The sequence below is a fragment of the Micromys minutus genome (assembly GCF_963924665.1).
Source record: "Micromys minutus genome assembly, chromosome: 1".
In the NCBI taxonomy this organism is placed as follows: domain Eukaryota; kingdom Metazoa; phylum Chordata; class Mammalia; order Rodentia; family Muridae; genus Micromys; species Micromys minutus.
Genome location: NC_137969.1, coordinates 95,940,480 through 95,963,201, shown reverse-complemented (window position 1 = coordinate 95,963,201; position 22,722 = coordinate 95,940,480). Strand labels below are relative to the sequence as shown.

Genomic DNA, 22,722 nt, shown 5'->3' with positions numbered 1-22,722 from the left:
GCCATTACTATACTGGCCTATTTGATATGAAATATTGGCTTGTCTGAGCCCTTCTGAAAATCCTTTGTGGACCCAAATTTCCATGGAATCTTAAGATATCAGGTAGAATCTTAAGCACTTGTCCTGTTCTCCAAAGAGATGCTCAGGAGTCAGTGTTGCCTTACGGTCTGGCCTGTCACGTGACAATGATGGTTTCTGGGTGGCCGCAGCCCTATCATTCACTCCCCTGAACACCTTTCTCTCCTAGAAAACCGGCAGCCAGATCTGCCCTCCAGATACCTTTCAAGTGGAAACATCTATGGCTCTCGTTCTTGTTCATTGTAAAGGTGGCATCAATAAAGGGGCATTTTATTAAGAGCAAAGGAGAAACCTTAAGCCTGTTTAGAGTAGCCAGAGAAACAGTGCTGGAGACACGGAGACTGAATGTCATGTTCAGTTTACACGGTGCTGGCCTTTCAGTCATTGACTGAGCAGCCAGGCTGTCCTGACAGTGATTCAGACTCTCTGGGCCTGTTTTGCCTTGTTCTTGGTCTCACTGTAGCCCCTTGTACGTCAGCAGCCCAGCAATGACTTCCTGTTCTTTTTCTTTTATCTCCAATTCAAGATTGGACCACGCCAACTGACTTCGGGGATACTAGGAACAAAAGTAATGAAATCCCGTCCACAGATGTTGCTGACCAAACCAATCGGGAGCATCTCTCGGTGAGTCGGGGAACAGGCTCTTCCTGTGAGGGTTCTGACCATTCTAGATGCTCATATGCCAGAAAAATTGTCACCATCCCATAAGACAGTTACTGTTCTGATGTGGGCAGGCCATCAAAGATCAAAGGGTCTATTAGGAAGGCTCAGAAACAGTGATGTAGAGACCACGCAACCCCTAATTTATGGGATTTTTCTGGTAGTGCACCACATATTTAATTTTCCTTATAGTTCATTTATTTTTTTTTTTATGTGCAGGTGTTCTGTCTGAGTATGTAACTGTGTACCATGTGTGTGCAGTACCCAAGGTAGCCAGAAGAGGGCACCATATCCTTAGATCCTAGGGAACTGGAGTCACAGAAGGTTGTTAGTGGCCATCTGGGCACTGGAAACTGAACTCAGATCTTCTTCTGGCAGCCTCAGAACCATAGTTTACTCTGTTTCTGTGTCTGTGTAAATATATATCTGCAAAAGCCAGGAGAAAGCAGAGACCAGAAAGGTGTGTCAGATTTTCGGGTGCTAAGGCACCTGATACGGGTGCTCTGAACTGAATGAGAGTCTTCTGGAACAGCAGCAAATATTCTTAAGCACAGAGCTCTTCCAGTCCTGCAGTGCACCAATTTTAATAACTGTTGTTCTCTTAAACATCTGCCCTTGACAACCAGACTACCAAGAAACCAGAAAACCAATTCTTCTGTTCAGGGACCACATGTTCACATCTATCCCCTTTTTTTCTTAAAATAAAATTTGGGTGTCTGCCAAACCTAGAAATCCAGTTGTCTCTAGAGAATGTTGTGCGGAAGAAAAACCAGGCCTGTCCTTTTTATACAGGGACACTGGGGGTGAAGCGGTATTCGGCTTTGGTCTGAAAAGTGATCTACCTAAGCATGAAAACTTTAGAGGGGTACTGGGGTGCAAAGTAGAGCTTCCAGGCTGGGAAACGTGATGCAGATGCCTCCCGGGGAGGCTCAGGCTGCCGAGGGAGGTTCTAAAACTGTCCCAGGTGGTTAGCCTTATTCTGTAGTGAAATGCCATTGAAGGGTCTGCCAATCCTAGGCTTCCATGATGAGATCAGTCTGGTATCTGCTCTGGTCACAAGCCCAGCTTCATGTGAATTTTCCTCTCGAGTGGCATGTCCTGTGAGCCCTGATTCCTTATCGCCCCGAGCCCACCCATCTCCCTCCTGCTGCCACACCTGACTGGTGTGCACCTGACTGGTGTGCACCAGAATGATGGGTGTATGCATGTCTGGGTTAGACTGCTTTCCACTGTGGTATCCAAGGATCAAACTCAGATCCACAGGCTTGCAATACGCAAGTACATTTTTTTTTTACACACGGCGTCATTTCTTTAGCCCAGTAGCCATATTTTTTTTTTAGTCAAAAGGACACATTCTAAGATGTATATGTATGTATGAAATTTCAGGTAATTTTAAAGTCTGGCTGGGATACAGAGACCCCATGGTTTTTCCTAAACACACTCATAATAAAGTTTGATTTACAAGTTACAGATGGCCAGAGACTAAAAACACTAATAGAAAAAATAACAAATGTAACAACATAGTATCAGTCTTTCCTTGCAGTCACTATCAAGTAACACAGGACTGTTTGAACATAAATTCTGAGAAGCCATGCCAGTGTTCTTGTGAGTGAAAAGGCGACTAAGAATTCATACAGCATGGATAGGCTGGGCAAGCTCGATGGAGACAGATTTGATTAGGTCATGGTGACCCGCCGTCACCTTGAGTACACAGTGGCTGAGTCTAAACTCAGGTTTTTCAGGGGAACTGGGGGAGCAGAACAGGAAAGCAGCTGGTATCCCTTATCAGACCCTTGCACATCACAGGCATTGCCAGTGCCCTTGAAGTCCTTTGTAACTGACTTAATATTCTTCTTATCTGACACCAGACAGTGAAACCAGAGCGATTAGCCGTGATGTCTTGCTTCCCTACCTCCCCCGCGAATACCCTTTGTTATGAACAAATGACAGATTTTTGGATAGCTGGATACACTGGTTTGGACCCCAAGCTGCATGACCTTGGCACGTTTACTTATTTATTTTCTCGAGTTTTAGCTGACGGCGCCATTGTCTGTACCACCGCCATCTTGGTCATTACACTACTTACTACCGTAGCAACTGTTCCCCATTCACTGTGGGAACTCCACAGGGATGGAGAATCCACAAGACAGAGAACTGTTAAACATGAAAGTTACAAGAAGCTGAGAGGAACATCTGAACTGCACACTCAGAGACCAGCCCTGTCTAAACTATCTATACTTTGCCTTGTCAGGGTATACAACGCTACAGTAGCAAGCATGCCCCTATCTTAGGCTAAACACCACAAAGATTCCTTTCACACTTCATTAGGTGTCTTACTCGGAGTCTCTTCAGCTTTGTCCTGACTGTAGGACTTGCCTGACACACAGTTGCTCCTTGGAGAGTTGAGGCTCCAGTCTTTTCATGGCCTTATTGAGAACCACAGCCTTAGACGAATATCTCAGACTGGCAGATGTTGTCCACTCTTCGTTAATACTGGTCTAGTGTCGTGAATCTACCTAATCACAAGCAAGGTGGGAACTTCAGTTTTCAAAGAAACAGGAGCTAGAACCAGTTAGGTAAGGATCGTTGCTGACCACTCAGAGAATTGGATCCCAACCTTCCTAATGCTGAAACCCTCTAAATAGTTCTACATGGGCCGACCCCAGATATAGTATCATTTTTGTTGCGACTTTGTAACTGTAATTTTGATACTGTTATGAATCGTGAGGTGAATCTCTGTTTTCGGATGGTGTTGGGTGAACCCCTGTAGAGGTTACAGTGACCCACTGTGTCGAAGGGTTATGAGAGTGAATAGCAAGTGCTCAGGAAATGTCACCTGCCACAGCCATCTCTGGGAATGGCTGTGCAAGGTCATCACGGCCTGGCTCTCTCTCTCTCCCCAGGTCTATGCCGTGGTGGTGATCGCGTCTGTGGTGGGATTCTGCCTGCTGGTGATGCTGCTTCTGCTCAAGTTGGCGAGACATTCCAAGTTTGGCATGAAAGGTAAGCAGAAGCGAGCTTATTTTGCTTCTTAAGTGGACTCATTTTTGGCTCATGACTAACGCTAATTATCACCAGAGGAGGAAGCGGCTGGATTTATGATGACTGGTTTCTAGGGCTGAAAAATAGCAGCAAGAGTATGATACTATCAATCAAGACAGAATAAACTCAGGGTTACTCAACCTCGCCCACTTTCCCGTGAGCGCAGTGGTCCCAGGAAGCCTGGACCGGTTTCTCCAGTGTGGGCTAGCAGTGTAGGCATGAAGCCGTGCTTGAGTATTCCTTCTGTGGTCATGAGCAGGTGAGGCACAGGGGCAAGGAGAGGTCATGGCGGTGGGCACACATGCTCCTTTCTACTGTACATTGAGATTCCAAGTCTCCTGTCACCTGCTTGCTTTTGCTACTGCTTTTCTGTATTCCCACCTTTTCTAAATTAAGCAACAAACCCTGTCGGAAGCAAAAGAAGAAAAGCCATGGCAGTATATTCCAGGCTGGGCATGCGGATGGGTTTTTTATTGAAGTATCTCAGGACTGAGAGGTAGAGACTGTATTGTCTTAAACAGATAGTTGATACTTTTTTGAGGCTAATAAATTGTGTTTAGGGGCAGGGATGAGGAGACAAATAAATGCTTTTATATGCAAACGAAGACTTCCGGGAACTTGGAAGCATTGCTGTGGTGTTTAAGCCGATACATCCTCTATTATGGGACCCTAGTATCTTGTGTGGTCTCTGACAGCTCGATACTGTAAATACCTAGAAGGGAAAACTCTTAAGAAGGCCTGCTGGTGACCTGTGTGGAGAGTCAGGTCTTTGGGTGTCTCTACCTGTAATGTAAGCCATAGGACCTTGCCGGCATTCATGGGCCTGGGATGGGTGATCTTCTCTGATGTTTCCTACCCTCTTTCTTTTGGTGACCATAATAGGGTTTCTCAGTTGTCATCAGTGTGACACAGTAGATCGTTTCCAGTCTTGTTTGACTGCCTCTGAGTCCGTGTCTCTTCCTCAGGAGAAAGGCCCCTTCGCTCTAGTAAGACCCTGGAGAAGGAGAGTGCGGAGTGACCAGAGTCACTATAAAAGTAGCTTCTCTAACCAAGTGCCAGACACCCACAGGGAAACAAAGGTTTCAGGGCTCCCCCCCCAGAATTCTTATGTAGTTGTGTCTGTGTGGATTGAGAAATTGGCATCCAAACAGTTCTCAGGGGTGGCTCATGCCACTGTTGCCCAAGCCCTGAGCATCACTAATTCTTTGTCATGAGTACAAGCTGCCACATCTCCTACTGTGACATTGTGGGGTTGCCAAGCAAATGGAACTCAGCCATTTCTGCCCAAGCCACCAGGCTGGACTGTCTGCTCACCAGTACTGGGTACCTACCGTGGACATGGTGCCTCACCCTTGCCAGGTGCTTTATTTCCTTGGGGACATTTTGAGTGTGCGTCCCCAAGCACAGCTTGCATCAGGCTCTTGAGGCTGAATCTCCTTTCTAAAAGGGTTTAACCTGAGGCTTTCCATCCGTGGATTCTTCTGAGAAAGGCTATGTTTAGGCCCTCCCAGGAGTTCATTAGAAGCGTTGGAAAGCATGGGAGCATACTCTAGGAAGTCTTCTTGATACGGTCCAGGAATGATACATGGGCAGAGGAAGGGCCTATAAATGGCAACCCATTCTTCCAGCGGTCCAGTGGAAGGGAGACACAAAGGTAGATATTTGTTTCCAACGTTGCAAACAGCTAAGCGGATAACGGATGATAACCACCTAACACCTGCGTTTTCATCCTTAATGAACTGGGAGGGAGGACTTGTTTTAGCTTTGAGGCAGCCGATGGCGTCTTCCAGGCAGTAACTACTACGGTGTGTTTTTCTGTCTTAGTCCTAAACATAAATAAAAAGCACGTTTGCAGTGCTGTCTCAGAGACTCCTGCTCCTGTTTGGAGCAGATGGGTTTTGTTTGCTTTCTGTTTTCAGTCACGTGTGTCAGTCTGTGGTGTGGTCTGTACAGATTGACCCACCCCACCCCAACCTGAGATTGTCACATAACAAGTCAGAGGCTGAGGCTACCAGCATCTTTGGGGATCTAGACATTAAGATGGGGCTCATAGATCAAGTGCAAACAAACTGAACCAAAGGTGCTGTTTAAACATTAATGTGAGTTAATGCACCATCATTGCCATTAGAGTGAGGGTCGTGCCCAAAACATATGTCCTAAAACGGGAAGACTGCAAGCATTGTACTCCTGAAATAGTCAGATGGCATGCCAGCCAGAGTTTCTCAGGAGCAAGAAGAAACTGCTTAGTCTTTGCCAGAGATCAAGACTGCAGGTGGGTGCCAACCCAGCTTTAGGCATCCAGGGCTTTAAGCCCATCCCAGCTGCATTTGTTTCCCGTGGCTATTAAGAAATAACGAACTATCTGAAGTTGTGGGCTCTATATCAAAACAAGGTCTGTTCGGCTCACGGTTCAGACGTCAGAGAGCCCAAACAGTACTTCGGATCCTCTCCTGAGAGGAAGCCTCTCCCTGTCCTTTGTCCTGCACAGGAGAAGATGGAACCAGGAGAGATGGTAAACCACAAGATTAGTCCAGAAGCCCGAGAATAGGGTGGAGCAGGCTAGCTCTTTTATTGCTTCTTTCCAGAACTCACTCTGCAAAGGCCCCATTAACCCCTTCCAAGGGCAGCAGCTCACCAGCCTAAGGACAGCCCACTAGGCCACCTCTCTCTCTCTCTCTCTCTCTCTCTCTCTCTCTCTCTCTCAGCTAAGGCAGGAACTCAGAGGGGAAACTGGCTTATCTTGCATGCCGACTATTTCAACCTGTGGGACGAGCTTTCAAATTATGAACCAACAGTTTAACATTGTTGATTTAAAGAGCTTTGAAGCATGTGTCTTCATTCCAACCTGAAGCTGGCAGAGGGGTCAACTGGTAGCCCATATTCCGCTGTTAAGCTAGAATTTGTATTTCACTCTTGCTCGCTTATTATAGTTTAAGCATCTTGTGGCTAATGTCTGATAGGCTATTGGACCTGTGACAGCAATGATGTCAAATGGTAGAGGTTTTTTTTTTTCCTCTCCATTTTCTTCTGTTTATTTATGTCCAGTGACTTTTTTTTTTGGTCAAATGTCTAGTTATTATTAGCATAAGAGTTCCAAAAAAAGTTAGTCCATCAGTGTTTGACCTTGCATACCAGGTTATTCCTCTGCATAATTAATATGAATACACATAGCCTGTTGTGAGTCTACCTGCTCCTGTCAGCACACTGATACTCCTGTAGTTATAATCTGATTCATTCTCATCTACAGTCTGCCTCCACTTTATTTTGATTAGTTTTCAATGATACAGCTCTCAAAGTATTTTCAGAGTGGCTTGTTGCTAAGGAACAACAACAGGACCATGAATGTGCAGTGAACGTGAGCTCTTGTGTTCTGGCCCAGTCTTTCTTGGCTCTCCCATGGCTTCTTGGCCTCCCTGCTCCAGGATGTAGAAACACACATGAAGGGTGTGGAAGAATTCATGGCATCGAGGTTGTAGGTTCTTCTGGGGGCATTCCATGATGGGAGCCCTGCCACAGGGAGGGCTGGAAAATAAATCCAAGGAGCCAGCAGGCTTGGCACTTGCCAGGGAGGTGAGGAGCAGGCTTGATAAGTGCGCTGCTTGCTCTTCCTGACTGATGTACACCGTGGTGTTTCTCCCTCAAGATGGCTGCATCCCCTGGACTCCAGGTTGAAGTGTCTTAGTGGTCCTAAGAGTTGGCAGAGGTATGAGAAAAGGGCAGTTTTTGCTCACAGTTCTAGAGGCTCAGAGGTTCCATGTGTCTCTAGCCTGCATCCATTCATTGCTGATCTCAGAAACTTCCAGATTTCCAGCTAAGACATGCAAAAGTGACACTTCAGGAAATAGAGGCCCACAGTTCTCTTCTCCACACTCAATGATGGCTCTGAAAATTATCTTAGTCTTTCAGTGCTAACAATTGTGTTCTTATACACAATAGGGCCAAAGCCAAATGCCACAGTTTCTGTCTTCTATGAGTTCAGAACAATCCAGAAGGTTGAGGAGCCTGAGTTCAACACATACTTGGATCTGCTTTTAAAAGAGGAAACATTGTGAGTGAAGCCAGAAACAGGGTCAAGAGAAGCATCTGAAAAGACAAACTTTTTCCGCATGCATCTTTTACTTTTGGAAGAAAAAAAAAACTACAGTGTATTAAAATTAGAACACTAACAAAAGTTTGTTTTCCAGACTTCCATGCGGCTTAGGAATATGTAATTCAAAAATAGAAATTCTCCATCACTCTTTCTCTCTCACTCTGTCGTCCCCACTCCTAGATATAACTGCCTGAATCTCGCAGGATGCATGCATTATGCAAATGATCAAACGCATAGCTCTACTTCTGTGTAGATAACCGGAGCAGACCTGCTTTTATTCTACAGGGAAGTCACGGCACCAGTCTTGTTCTGTGTTGTTTTCCGAGGTCACAATTGACCTGTAGCCCTTTCTGCCAGCCCCTGGGCAGGGGCTGCGTCGTCTTTAGCAGGACTTCCCTGAGTCCTGCCACTAGGCTGCGCAAGTCTGATACCTACCTCTGTCTCTTCCAAGTTCTACGACTTTGAGCATGTCTCACCTTCCCTAGTGGCACAGGCCTGGGCAGCTGTGCTAGTCAGTGTTCTCTGGTGAAGAGACCAGTGAGCAAGGGAATTCTTATAAAGGAACACATTTCACTGGGGCTGGCTTTTAGTTTCAGAGGTTTGGTCCAATATCATCTTGGTGGCAGCATGGCAGCAGGCAGGCACGGTGCTGGAGAAGTAGCTGAGAGTGACATCCTTTAAAAAAATAGTTTATTTGATATTCTCTGTATTTACATTTCAAGTGTTATCCCCTTTCCTCCCACTCCCCTCCCACCTCCCCCTCCACTTGTTTCCATGAAGGTACTCCCTCTCCCAACCACCCTCTCCACCTCAGTGCCTTGGCATTCCCCTACGCTGGGAGAATGCACCTTCACTGGACCAAAGGCCTCTTCTCCCTCTGATGCTAGACAATGGTGTCCTCTAATACATATGCAACTGGAGCCATGTATGCTCAATGTTTGGTGTTTTAGTCCATGGGAGTTCTGGAGGGTTTGGTTGGTTGATAATGTTGTTCTTCCTATGGGGTTGCAAACCCTTTCAGCTCCTTCATTCCTTTCTATAGCTCTTTCACTGGGGACCCCATTTTCAGTCCAGTGGTTGGCCACAGCATCCTCACTGCATCTGTATGACTCTGGCAAAGCCTTTGAGGAGGCATCCCTATCTGGCTCCTGCCAGTAAGCACTTCTTGGCATCAGCAATAGTGCTTGGGTTTGGTGGCTGCATATGGGGTAGAGAACTACCTACTGGTTCACAGGAGGAGAGGGAGGAAAAAGAGAGAGACAGGGACAGAGAAAAAGGAGAGAGGAGAGAGGGAGAGAGAGAGAGAGGGAGAGAGAGAGAGAGAGAGAGAGAGAGAGAGAGAGAGAGAGAGAGAGAGTGTCTGGGCCTTGCTTGAACTTTTGAAACCACAAATCCACCTCAAAGACACAGGTCCTTAGAAACCATACCTACTAAGCCTTCTCAAGTAGTACCACACCATGATGACTAAACTACTCCAGTAGCTTCCTATTGCTCTAATGAAATACCCCAGAGAGTCATCTCATAAAAGGATGAGACTCATTGTGGTTGGATCCGAATATAAGAGTTCTGGCTTCAGTATCCCTCAATAATGCCTTACGAAGACGAGCCACCTAACAGATGTAACTGCTTTATGCAAGACCCAAGCATTCCCAGCTTTTTAATAATTGCCCTGTATTCTTATTGCTGATGAGTTGTGGTTCACTTGACACTTTCGGACACTTAAAACTTCATCAAAACTTCATAAAATGAATTTATGTATAAACATAAAGAGATGGGTGGAAATGGGAGGTTGAGATGAGAAAGTACGCAGCTCAAATGTGAGCAGCTACCAAATGAGCTCCTTACTGACAGGGTTTTCTAGCAGCTATACTGAAAATTATGTCAGAATTCTACATGTTTATCCATTTAGATTAAGCTGATGTTTCAGTTAATAATGTTAAGAATCTTTATCCTATGAAAAGTAAGAAGAAATGGTACACTTATTGTTAGCGTACATGTTTGCTGATAGTTGTGAGCTGCCGTGTGCAGGCTGGGAATTTACTGGGTTTCTCCCCAAGAACAGCCAGTGCTCTTATCCACCGAGCTGTCTCTCTGGCTGTCTCTCTTACTTTCACACCAACATTGTGTGCATCTCTATGAGAACAGAGGAGGCTTACTCTGTGCACCGCATTGTAAAGGCATTGGTATTGTTGTTCATACAGGAAGAAGAACAACCAGTCTTCTGCCATTAGCTGTGAAAGAGAAATTATCTTTTAATAATTTTAAATTTTAATTTAATTACAAATACTTGTGGAGTACAGTGTGACATTTAAACACACAAAGACAACCGTTCATAGTTTCTTAGAAGTGGGGGGGGGTGTCCTGATCCCCTTCCCACTTCATGCTAGAATGCTGACCAATGGGCATGCTACAACAGCTTGCTCAATAGGCAGTTGACAGCATGTCAGGGAGGAAGAGTCCGTTTTCCTCTAAGGTTACATCTCCAGTTGAGCTCATCCTGCTTCGTTGGTAGACACCCAGAGACAACATAAACTGGAGTTGATGGGTTATTAAACTTATTAAAAAAAAAAAAAAAAACAGGAAGTAGGAGGAGAGGCCTGGGAGGCAGATCTTGGAAGCGTGTGGGGGAGGAGTTGGGTGCCGATACGTTCAAATTATGTTTTATGAAGTTTTCAAAAAATTAGGAATAATAATAAAAATCCATGAAAACTACGTACTGTGGTTGGATCAATGTAGCCAACCCATCCTTCACCACAGACACCTATTCCTCTGTGCTAGGAACAGCAAAGTCCTCTATGCTCCACCTTTTAGAGCGACAAGTATTGTCAGCCAGTTAGACCACTCCTAAGCAGCCACAGTCTGCACTCCCCAAAGTCTGTCTTCTCTCCATCTTCCCTCTGCCTCCTCTCCTCAGCCTCTAGCGCCCACACTTCTCAACCAGTAAGTTGACTTCCTAGCAGTAGAGAACATGTGGTGTTTGTCTAGCCAGGGCCGCCATCTTGGACTCTGCATCCTTCAGGCTCATGTATGTAGTCAGAACAAAAACACACAACTCAGCTCTAACTTAATTGCCGGCCTTGCCCCAGCCGTTGGGTGAGCCTGTTTGGACTCCAGAGGAAAGATCTGTTTACTTGTAACATTGTAACATAGAAAGTTAACGTGATGTTACTTATTAGGAACTCCCTACAGGACTACTTTCATTTAAGGGTAGGTGATTTCTTTAGAAAAAAATAACGATGTACTTAAAAGTCAAGGACAGCTCTCACTGGCTTTTTTTTTTTTTAACCCAGTGGTCTGTTTACTCTCTCACCTCTTTATGCAGGCCGGGCCACACTTGGATGGAGACCTTGGAGATCTGGAGGTTCTCTGGTTTTTCTCTCCATGTGTCATTTGGATCTTTTATTGCTTATCCCGATGCTCTGCCCTGTTCTCCCTGCTTCTTAATCTTCCTTTGCTCCCTCCTCGTTCTTGAATGTCACCTGGGTGGACAGGCCTCTGAGAGCTTGTGAAAAAGAAAGATAGTAGCTTGGCTAAAATTCCAACACATGCTTCAACTTTATCTTTATTTTGGGCAAGAATGCTGAATGACGGTGGGATTGAATTTAGCTGTGAGTCAGCACAACTGTCCTGTGGCCCTTGGGAAGCCAGCTTGCTTCACTAGTGTGTGTGCCTACTTTGAATTTGTAACTCGTTACCTAGTAAGTCTTGCCGCCTAGTGAGCAGGAGCCATCCACTGGAGTCAGAAGTCACGTAGCCTGGACTTCACATCTGCATTTCCCACTTGCAGTCATTGTAGGGAAATAGGGTTGTCTCTGGATTTTATTTCTACTTTGATGAAATTAAGGAGAGAGCCCATTATGTGGATAATCATAAGAACAAAATCAATTCTTAGTTTTAGAGCTCTTGAAGCTAATTCTTAAGAGTCATTTATGTTTTACATTTTATGTTCTGGTGGGAACAAAACACACACAAAAAGGGAGATTGCAACCTGAATTAGTCCTGAATCTGAATAGCAGAAATATACTATATGCGTGCACAGTGTGTATGACGAAGTCAACACTTATTGGTAGGGTTTAATAGAAAAGCCTGTTGTCCCAATGTGTCTGTCACTCTATAGTATTTGTGGAACGTATGCTTGCTTTGAGCCCTTCATTTTAAAAGATGTTATGTCTAAATTATTTCAGTTCCTAATTCCATTGCTCTCTAAATAACTCATTTGTTTGAATTGTTTTGATTGTACAAGGAACCTATTGTGTGGTTTGCTTGGTGCATCAGTTTTAATAGCTTCTTCTGGGAGGGGCGGTTACTGCAGGGCCAGGATTTGAGTGTGGGCCGGTACTCATTAGCTTAGATCTGGAGACACAAGCTTATGGGGTGGGGGGGGGAATGAGATTCCCTTTGTGGGAGGGGAAGCAAAGCACTACAATGAATTCTTTTACATAAAACCTGGCTTTAGATCTGATGTATTCACAGCCTGCTAGAGGGAGAAAGAAGTATTCTGGAGAATCCAGGTCCTTAGGTAACAGATTGCCACCCATATGATACCCATAGGCTGCGATGCTGGATTTCCTGTGAGGGAAGCCAAGCCTTGGACAGGAGTAAGACAGAAGAAAACCCTCGGCTCTGACCAAGGCACAGGCTAAAGGACAAACACACTGCCTTCCTTTTTGTCTGTAGCATTTGTGTTCCGAGTGGGGAGAGGGGGAGACGGAAGAGAGAGGAAGAGAGAAGGAGGGAGCAGAAAGGGGGTAGAACAAACAGGAGAGAAGGGGAGAGAGAAGGAGAGGAAAGGGGGGATGGGAAGAACAGGGAGAACTTTATTGAACTTTTTAGGTATTTCGTGAGTTATTAATAGTCTGCACTGAAGACAGAGTCATCTTGGCTCCTATGAGTTCAGGGTGGGAACATATGGCGGTGACCAGTGGAGCAGAGTCTATTGCGATTCTGGCAAGACCTGAGCAGAGTCAACTACCCAACTGAGCCTGCCACAGCCTTGTTCCTGGATTCTCTGTTGTTGTTACTGTTGTTTTTTAAGGTATAGCAAGTCCAAAAATAACAATGCAGTACCTAAAAAAAAAAAAAAAAATTCACCTAAGGGACCCATCTTGTATGCTATCCTATTACAAAATCACTTTATATAATCACACATTCCCTCAATGCCAGGCCCTTCTGCTGATATTATTAGTGTGCGGTGTGTCTTATTTTCCTCCACGGTGGAGCCAGTCTACTAGTCTCATTTGAAGTGAGACTCGGAGACATAGCCTCCAACCCAAGGTCACCGCGGGGATATGCTGAGTCCTGAATTACCTAAGCCGGTTGCTTCTTATTTAGTCACTTGACCGCTGAGTTGCTTCACCATTGGTTGTGGGTGGCAGGCGTTTTGATAGTGGCTTTGTCATCCCAGCCTGAGAGCAATAACCATCCCTTCCTGGGACACTATGAGCCTTGGAGACCAGCTCAGTAGCAGGGTTGTTTCCTTACTCCCTGCCTGTTTTTGCTGAGTTGTCTGAAGTTAAGTCCCTGGCACTTTAGATTTATTATAGAACTAAGAATATATATATGATGTACATGCAACCTTTTGTCCTCTCGTAGTAGTTTATTCCTTTTAGAAATAAGCCTGTGTGTCTCCAGTTAGCGGAATAATAGTAGGTTCTTCTCTTGGGCCTATGGCCTCTCTAACCACAGGTTCTTGGTCCCAGTAATGGTCCTAGGTACGAATTTCATCTGTGGAGGGACCTTAAGACCCCTGGGTGGTTACTCCTCTAATATCTGTCCTACTACTGCATCAGCAAATGCATCTCTCCAGACCAGTCATTATTGAAGGTCACTGGGTTCTTAGCATCTCCAAAACAGATGATTATTCTTCTCCTCTGGTGGCCTGTACAGATAGTACTTTCTTCAACTAGGAAAGCCAGTAGGGATAAATATTCCAGGTCCTACCAGCTTGATTTGTCCATGTCTTGTGACTCAACAATGCATCTTCAACAACAGGGTCTTAGCACCAAGTACTGGAGGGAGACCAGCAGGGTCGGCAACAGACTGTAATGTTTGAGGTCTTCAGGACATACAGGGTAACATCTCCAAAAGGGAAATGTCTTTCTGGCAGTAGACTTTATATTGATGAGCTTAGGCTATCTTTTCAGGGAAACTATTATCTTTTATGGGGTATCTCCATTAGAACCCTTTATTCATGTAGATATTTTAGAATGCATCTACAGCAGTAGGTAGGCTTTCACATATATCTCTTCAAAAAAAACTTGTTAGATATTCCTCACCATGCACCTATCAACCTGCTGCCCATCTCCCACCTAATTCAACCCTTCCCATTTGTTTATTCTCACTTACCCATGTGTTCTATTTCCCTTCCCTCGGAATTGCTCCCTTTCAGGGCTCCTCACGGTCTTCCCGACCTCTGTGGGCGTCCGCCAATGAGAGAAAGCCGGCAACGCTTGCCTTCTGGGTCTGCATTAATTCACCCCGAATGATTGTTTCCAGATCCATCCATTTATCTGTAGATTTCACAATTTTATTTTTGTACAGTGCAGTAAGATTCATTGTGTAAAATGTCCTGCATTTTCATTATCCGTCATTAGCTGTTAGATGCCTAGGCTAGTTCTATCCCCTGGCTATCGTGAATAGAGCCACAGTGAACATGAGTAAGCAGGTTATCTCTTAGGTAGGAAACAGAGTGCTTTAATTGTCTATGCCTGATAGCGACACAGCCAGCTCAGGATGCAGACCTATATTTTTCTCTGGCTCCTTCCTACCAACTCAACCTTTATGAGGTATGTTCTCTTGGTGACAGGTAATGGCATAAGGCTCTTGGGTAACTCAAACATTGTGAAGGCATGTAGAAAGAATTCACACATGGGCATCCTAGACATAGTGATATATTAATTATATTTCTAATAATAAATGATAAATGGGGGGATGCATCTCTGGAAGAGGGAAGAGAGAAGCTCATGATCTAAGACTATGGACCCCTTATGTCCCAGGGTCAGCTTCAGCTTGGTTGCAGGAGTGTGGGACAGATTCCCCCTCCCCATGCAGCTCTTACTAAGTGTCTTGGTTAGGTTTTCCATGGCTGTGAAGAGACACCGTGACCAAGAGAACTCTTATTAAAGGAAAACATTTAATTGGGGCAGGCTTACAGGTTCAGAGGTTTTGTCTATTAGCATCATGGCAGGAATCAGGGCAGTGTGCAGGCAGGCACGGTGCCAGAGAAGAAGCTGAGAGTTCTATGTCTTGATCAGAAGGCAGCCAGGAGGATCTCCTACTGGGCAGAGCCTGTGTTTAGGAGACCTCAAAACCCATTCCCCACAGTGCCACACTTCCCTCAAGAAAGCCACACTTTCCCTAACAAGGCCACACCCACTCCAACAAGGCCACACCTCCTAATAGTGCCACTCCCCATTGGCCAAGCTTTCAAACACTTGAGTGTTGGCAGCCAAACTGTTCAAACCACCACACTGAGGATCTCTTGGAAGTTGTAGTCATTTGCAGTCCCTCGGCATCATATGCATATAAGATGCTAAGACTGGTGTATGTATCACATGATCGTGCATTTGACGGCAGAGAAGATTAAGAACTTAGTGTGAGAAGGCGTTTGATTGGCTATCTTGGGCAGCTCCTATCATCTACCCCATATTGCTGGGCTTTGGGGTTACACTGTTAATTAATTATTAATTATCATGTCCCATTTGGGGTTTACTAATAACGACATGGAGAGACATAGCTTAAGGCTACCGGCCCTCTTGCCAGGGCCTCAGCCAGCCTACAGACTCCACCTGACTGACTTCCCTGCCCTGCATGTCTCCACTTGGCTCTCTCTGCTCTGCCCGTTCTTCTTCCTTCCCTCAGCCCTTCCCCCTCTGTCTCCATTCCAGTCACTGGCTCTTCACTCCTTCAAAGTCACACTCTTTCCTCGAAGGAAAAGCTGTTAGCGTAAGGAGAGATACCGCAGCGTACTCATCAAACCAGTCAGCACCCAGACTACGCTCCACAGTATTGCCTTTTGACCAGGCTGAGGACTAGGTGACACCCCCCATGGCAGCTCGCTTTTCTTTTGGGGCAGATGAAGAAACAATCCTGCCAACCTGATTACCCAGCACAGTGATTAACAATGGAGAATACGGGGCACACCTTCATAGCAGTTAAATCAGTATGTGCAGAGTTGGGCTGTCCCAACAGAAACAGTAATGCACCCTTCCCTTATGATCCCCAGAGAGTTGATGCTTCTTAAGTCTTCATTTCTGACATGTACATTCCCTTCTATACAAACTGCCTATATATGTATATATATATATATATATATATATATATATATATATATATATATATATATATATATATATATATATATATATCTGTTCTTCAACCTCCTATCTAAGATGCCTGTGGCTAAGCAAATGAAAAGAAGACAAAAATAACTTACACAGTACCAGCAAAATCTCAGCAACCTCACCACATCTGAAACAGATCTTACAAAGATTTACATAATAAAGTTGAAATATGGGAAGCAATAGTCATGTTTTAGATAATCCTTTTGATGAGCTGGAAAACAAGCAACATCCATTTGTCTTCATTCCTCTGCCTTCTCTCTGGAATCTTAGCCAACACAAGACACTCGTCCTGATCCCAAAGGCTTCAGCTTATAATCAGGTTGTGGAAAAGCAGCAAAGAGTCATAAACCAGTCTTAAGTTTTCAGAATTTGAGTACGTTCAGGGAAGAATTGACGAAGACTCAATGAGTTCGTGCTGTTGGATTAAATTAGCTAATTACAAGTGTTTCTTGAGAATTTGCCTGAGGAGTAAATTCAGTAATTCTTAAGTTAAAACCCATTTCCAACCCTACCCAAGCTGAGAACAGTGTTCTCTGACGTCCTGAAACAGAATGATCCTTTTGGTTGGGTCACCATGGCATTCAGCATCCGTTTACTTAATATTATCAACTAAATCCTTCCGAGCCACCCTCTGAGGGAAGGATGCACAGGGCCTTAGGGGGAAGCCCGAGTCATACTCCCAAATCAAAACTGGTGGTGACATTGGGGTACACTGGTCATAAGGGACATTAACAATTTATAGAAATTTGGGGTGTTCATTAACTATCAGTGTTTGGTTTACTAGGCCCCTCAAAAATTATACATTATGTGAATTTGAATGTACTTAAATCACATGATGTTTTAAATGTCAAAGAAAATAAGATCTGTATAGTAATTAAAGTAACATATGTTTGATTCAAGAATGCTTCAACAGAGGAAAGAGACCCCAGTGTATAACTGTACAAAATCTCAAACAGTATTGGCAAGAACTTAATGGGAGTCAGTGGGTATACCATCATTAAGGAGAAGTATCAAGTTGGGGGGGTTTCCAGGCACACCACTCTATCAGGATTCTCTCTGTAGACAGGCCACAATGAGCAGAAATCACCTGGGTGTGTAGGGAGACAATGAACCTCTCTTGATATGTGGGGGATGATAAGATGTGGAAAAATGGGACCAACAAACTTAGCAGAACTCTCCATTAGCATGGATAACATACATAAAATGCACATGGAAGTCTACAAGTAGGTCCTGATTGGAGGACTTGAAGGGTGTCCAGGAAGAGTTTGATCAATCTGAGAATTATCCTGGTCTGTCCATTCTTTTTTGTCTTCTAGACATGCTGACATAATTACCTTAAGTTATAACTTGACAAATGTATTACTGGGAAGTTTAATAGCTGCACATGGAAATATTCACCATCCCCATACATTTATGTAAGCACCACTTAGAAATCACCCCAATTGCTCATATCTCTTCGTCATTTAGAGGGAAACTAGCTTAGTCCTCAGTTGACCTCATGACTAAGTCTACTACTCAGTGTACTGTCTCCATGGGAATGCACTCCATCTCTGAGTGATGTCATGAGGAAAGCCCACCATTGTCCTTCTGCAGACAACAGCGTCGTAGGTCTAAACGAAACGTGTGTGTGCTTATATGTGCATGTTTAATTACATATATTTCATTATAAGATTTTATTTGAGTAAAACAGATCTGTGTAGCCAGATGTGGAGGTGTCACACTGTGACATCCCATAATCTTGGATGAACACGAGTTGGTGTATCAATATGCATATGCAATGGCCCCATGGACTCACTGTTACCATCTTCCTCCATATTGAGGAGCTGGCCAAGCTCTTTCTTAATCTTCCCAAGCCTCTGCTCTATTAGTGAAAAGTTCTATATGCCTCTTCTGCAGTAAACCCCAGCCACAATGGGTTGAAAAATCTCAATTTTTTTTTTGATGCCTGAAGGCAAACTTTCAAAAGTGAATTTTATTTCCCTTAGGACATATTGACTTTAAATTACTTCTTTATAAACTACCAAAAAATGATTTATAGTTAAATATATTCCCTTTTGTGGTAAACAAGCACCAAGAACCTAAAGCAAGGATCCAAAAATTATACTTTTGTGACATTTTCCTGGTTCTAGTTGCATATGTCAGTTTGCTGCCTGGACAGCCTCAAGCTCTCTTCACTGGTTTTGCGTGCTCACCCTGCTTTCTGTGCACATTTTTCTCTCAAGGGCCAGCATGGTCCTTCTATCTTCTCCATGCCCCTCCCCCCAGAGGTGGTAGTGGCCGAGTTAGTTACCTCTGCTGCCTTCTTTCAACTCCCCGATATTAGGGATACTCGGTGTGTGCGGCACTCCCCTCACCTGAGGCTGATCACACTCTAGTACAGTTTGTGGTCTTCAGCCTGACATGTGGGATAACCTGGCTGAAGGTGAAGATTCCCTTTCCGATTTCAGCCTTGCTAATCTTCCTTCTTTTCCTCTTTCCTCTTGTCCCGGGAGCCTCTCTTCAGCAAATCAGTTCCACGAATATGCTTCTAGGAGCTGCTTTAAACCTTTTTATTTCCCATCCAATCATCTGGGGCTGTATGTGTGTGTAAATGGGGGATCTTAAAAGGCTACCCCTCAACCCTGATGGCCTGAGCTGAGATCCCCAGAACCCATGGGAAAGCTGGGTAGGGTAGTTGGAGGGGTCTGCAGCTCCTACTGCCCCGTGGGAGGAGGAAAGCTGAGACAGGAAACCCTGGATGTTCCCAGGTTGGCACACAGTGTTCTCAAACAGGTTGAAGGGAAAGGACTCTGACACTCGAGATTGTCCTCTGACCCTACAACCTATGTGCCCACACACCTACGAGCATAGTAATTTAAAATGTGAGGGCTAAATTAGACTTATTCAGTGGTAGGGTTTTCATGTGCCAGAGGCTTGACTAAGTTTATCTGCTTTTTTCTTTCTTTTATTTTTAAAAATTTATTTATTTATCACATATAAGTACACTGTAACTGTCTTTAGACACACCAGAAGAGGACATCAGGTCTCATTACAGATGGTTGTGAGCCACCATGTGGTTGCTGGGATTTGAACTCAGGACCTCTGGAAGAGCAGTCAGTGCTCTTAACCACTGAGCCATCCCTCCAGCCCATCTGCTTTTCATAATCATTTAGTGTCTTACAGATACAATAGATGTAGGCCAGTGCTTGTTAAAGCACCTGAGTCAGAGAAGTAGCCATTTTAAACCATAGATGAAGGCTTCGTATTGCTGGCTTTAATGTTTCAGCTCTTTCAGATTCCTTGGGCTTTAAAAGTATCGAATTTTTCTCCCAACTATCAAAAAGGCATCCCAACATCAAAGTTCATGACTCAGTAGAATAGCAGGGGTATATCTCTTCTTTAACAGATAAATTAGGAAACTTAATTTCTCATAGGAAGAGTGTCTGGAAATGGTGTCTAAGTGTGTGAGTCAATAATACCAAATGGTATACAGAAAGATCTTTGCCTAATATTTGACAACATTTGGGAAAGTTTAGAAACAAAATTATTGAGAAGAGTTCCGCAGGCCAGGGTGCTGGTAGTGTGTTTCCAGGGTGAACAATGTGCGATCTTTTCTTGTCTGTTCTCTTGGAGTAGCTGCCCTGTGCCAGTAGGCCCACCACAGCGCTGTTTAGAAAATGACTTTCTGTGTATGAAGCACACTGAATCTGATCCCCACAAGAGTTATCAGTGTGTTTCCCAGACGGACCTTAGAGAGTGTCAGGGCTGATAACATGCGGACAGACTTCTATTACCCTCTTTATGGGTCTCATTTGAATGAGTCATAGTGGATTCAGGTACCAGGCCATCAGGAATCCATAAAACCTGGCCCCTAGCTTCTGTGATTTTTTGTGGGGTGGCAGGGTCAGCACTTCTGTGGACTGTAGGACATTGTGTTTTTCTGGAGAGTGCTTCCTCCACACCCTTATCTGGAGGTTTCTTACTTTTCAGAGTTCAGAGTGATGCTTAGGCAGCCCTTTCTCCAGGGATCCTTTCTGATCTCCACAGGAGGGAGGGAGTTCCCTTAAAGAAGATTTGCACTGCTTTGAGTCATCATGGGGTGCATGCGGGGGATGCTTAGCCTATCAGGGAGCTAAAGCTGCTGAGGTCAGCCTTTCTATCTCTGTTCCTTTGTCTCGCATTATGCAAAACACAGAGCTAACCCTCAATAAATGTTCTCTGAACTGGACAAACTGTGAGGCAGAGAAGAAGAATGTGGGGTTTATTTTTTTGGGGGTGGTGGTGAATGTGATTTTTTCCCCCTTGTAAGTTTTTCAAAGCTGTTCAGTAACCTGGGCAGAAAAAAAAATACCGACAAACCAGTGGTCAGTAACCAGACATCTGGGACAGAGACATCCATAAACGAGAAAAAAAGTTTGTGACTGGAGGATCCAAGATTTGCAGCCAGATACCGTCTGAGAGATAATGCGGCTAGATGTGGTTTAAAAAGCAAAACAGTGGTGGGGGTTAGGGGCTTGAGAATGTAGCCTTTAAATTGGAACAGAGAAATCTCTTTAAAATGAACAGACACTAAGGAGCAAGCAGGGTATGGGACACTGAAGCCACTTTGTCTCCCCTGAGAAAATGAATAGAGAAGGAAGAAGCCGACAAGAAGCCAGGCCGGGCTATGGACACCTTTAATCCCAACACTGGGGAGACAGAGATGGGCAGATGTCTGAGTATTTGAGCCTAGCCTGGTCTACATGGCTCATTCAGGGCCAGCCAGGGCTAAATAGTGAAAGCTTGTCTCAAAACCAATTAAACGGACACCCAAATCAGAAAACACCTTCTTTTTAAATTTTATGTATTTAATGTATATGAGTACACTGTAGCTGTCTTCAGACCAGAAGAGGGCATCAGATTCCAATACAGATGGTTGTGAGCCCCCATGTGGTTGCTGGGATTTGAACTCAGGACCTCTGGAAGAGCAGTCAGTGCTCTTAACCGCTCAGCCATCTCTCCAGCCCTATAAAACACTTTTAAAAAGTAGAAAGACAAGGGAAAGCCCAAGGAAGGGAGACCAGTAGGGCAGCTGTTCAGAGTTGCTGCTTAAACCCTAGAGGGCATTTTCCACATTTTCTTCAAGGTGTCTCTCTTGTGATCTTTAAACTGGTCCCCAAATCAAAACAGAAAATGTAAAGATTGATTTCTTTGGCGAATTCTGTCCTGAAAACAACCCATGAAGCTGCCTCGTGTAGGTGGCCAGGTTCTGGCAGCCAGAGGTGAGGCAGAGAATGGCTTGGGAGACACCTGCAGCTGGCCTTCCCTGCTGAGGATGTGCTGTGGCTGGTCACCAGCCCTTTGAGTCTCCACCCACTGTCCCCGACTAGAAGGATTTGTTTTTCCGGAATCAGTCCCTTAATACCTCTTCTCCTTCCACGCTTAGCTGGGAGTGCTCATTCAGCCCTGAAGGTCTTGCTGCAGTCCACAACCCTTAGGTACAACTTCTCCATCTGTCCATTCCCATCCATCCCGGCTTTGAGCAGAATGCACAAAAGCTAGAGAAGAGGAGAGAGACTGCAGACACTTGTTCACTTCATGCAGATAGTCTCCGAGGTTCAACTTGTAACTGTTTGGCTTAGTGCTGATACAAAGTGGCATACATTTATTAACACTCTGAGCTGGGATTTTAAGCTTAAAGTCTTGTATAGGGCTTCCAGTGTGCAGTACAACCCCCTGCCTCAGGCTTGAACAGTGGCAGAGTGAGAAATCCTAGTGACGCACACAACTAAGAGGGGGACAGCCCCTTCTCTGTGTGCTGCGTCGCTCTACAAATCATATGCATTTTATCTTTACAATATGTTCTGTGTATGGTGGGGTCACTTTAATGGGATATAACCCTGATATAAATTCATGAGCATCTGCATAATTATGTAATAATTGTACACTTAGGGAAATTTTAGTGTTTTCCATAAATCAAGAAATATATTGTCTGATTTGTTGGACTTGCCAGGTACTTATAGTTTTTAGTTAGATTTTTTTGAGTTTATGCAACTATTATAGTCTTAATAATACATAACATTTATATTTAGTTGTTAGACCCTTGCTGTCTAAATGCGGCCCTTGGACCAGGGTCATTGACATTACTTGAAAACTGGTCAAAGATGTGGAACTAGGCTGATTCTGTCCAAGACTACTGAACACTAGTCCGACTTCACTGTCATTCAGATGAATTATACACACCTCACCACTGGAAAACCTTCTAGAGTACACAAGACAACCACGGCTCAACCCACTCTGTTTATGTCCATTTATGTGTTAAATAGAGGGCAGCAGGTCCAACAGTTCATCTTAGTCACTTAACAGTGGAACGTCTGTGGACCATCTTATCAACCATTACACAGGAGAGCCACAGAACATCTCTGAGGCTTCTGAATGGCCAGTGCTAGGGATGTGGGTGAGTGGGTAAGTGCAGTTAGATTCATGATAGACAGTTATCAGTGTAAATATGGTGTAGGTTATTTTTTTTTTTTTTTAGAGTTTGATGGGTAA

The 22,722-nt window shown here is 44.5% G+C and overlaps 1 protein-coding gene across 4 annotated transcripts in view; it reads left to right on the top strand.

The window, feature by feature from the left end:
* The window catches only part of NTRK2 (neurotrophic receptor tyrosine kinase 2), a gene marked incomplete at its 3' end in the record, with an annotated part of 298,722 nt that overhangs the window by 67,830 nt on the left and 208,170 nt on the right, over positions 1 to 22,722 (top strand). For all 4 annotated transcript variants that reach the window (XM_080922546.1, XM_080922545.1, XM_080922544.1 and 1 more), the window contains 2 exons: positions 605 to 702; positions 3,642 to 3,741. In XM_080922546.1, coding sequence (XP_080778672.1) covers positions 605 to 702; positions 3,642 to 3,741 — 198 coding nt within the window. The remainder of the gene's footprint in view (positions 1 to 604; positions 703 to 3,641; positions 3,742 to 22,722) is intronic.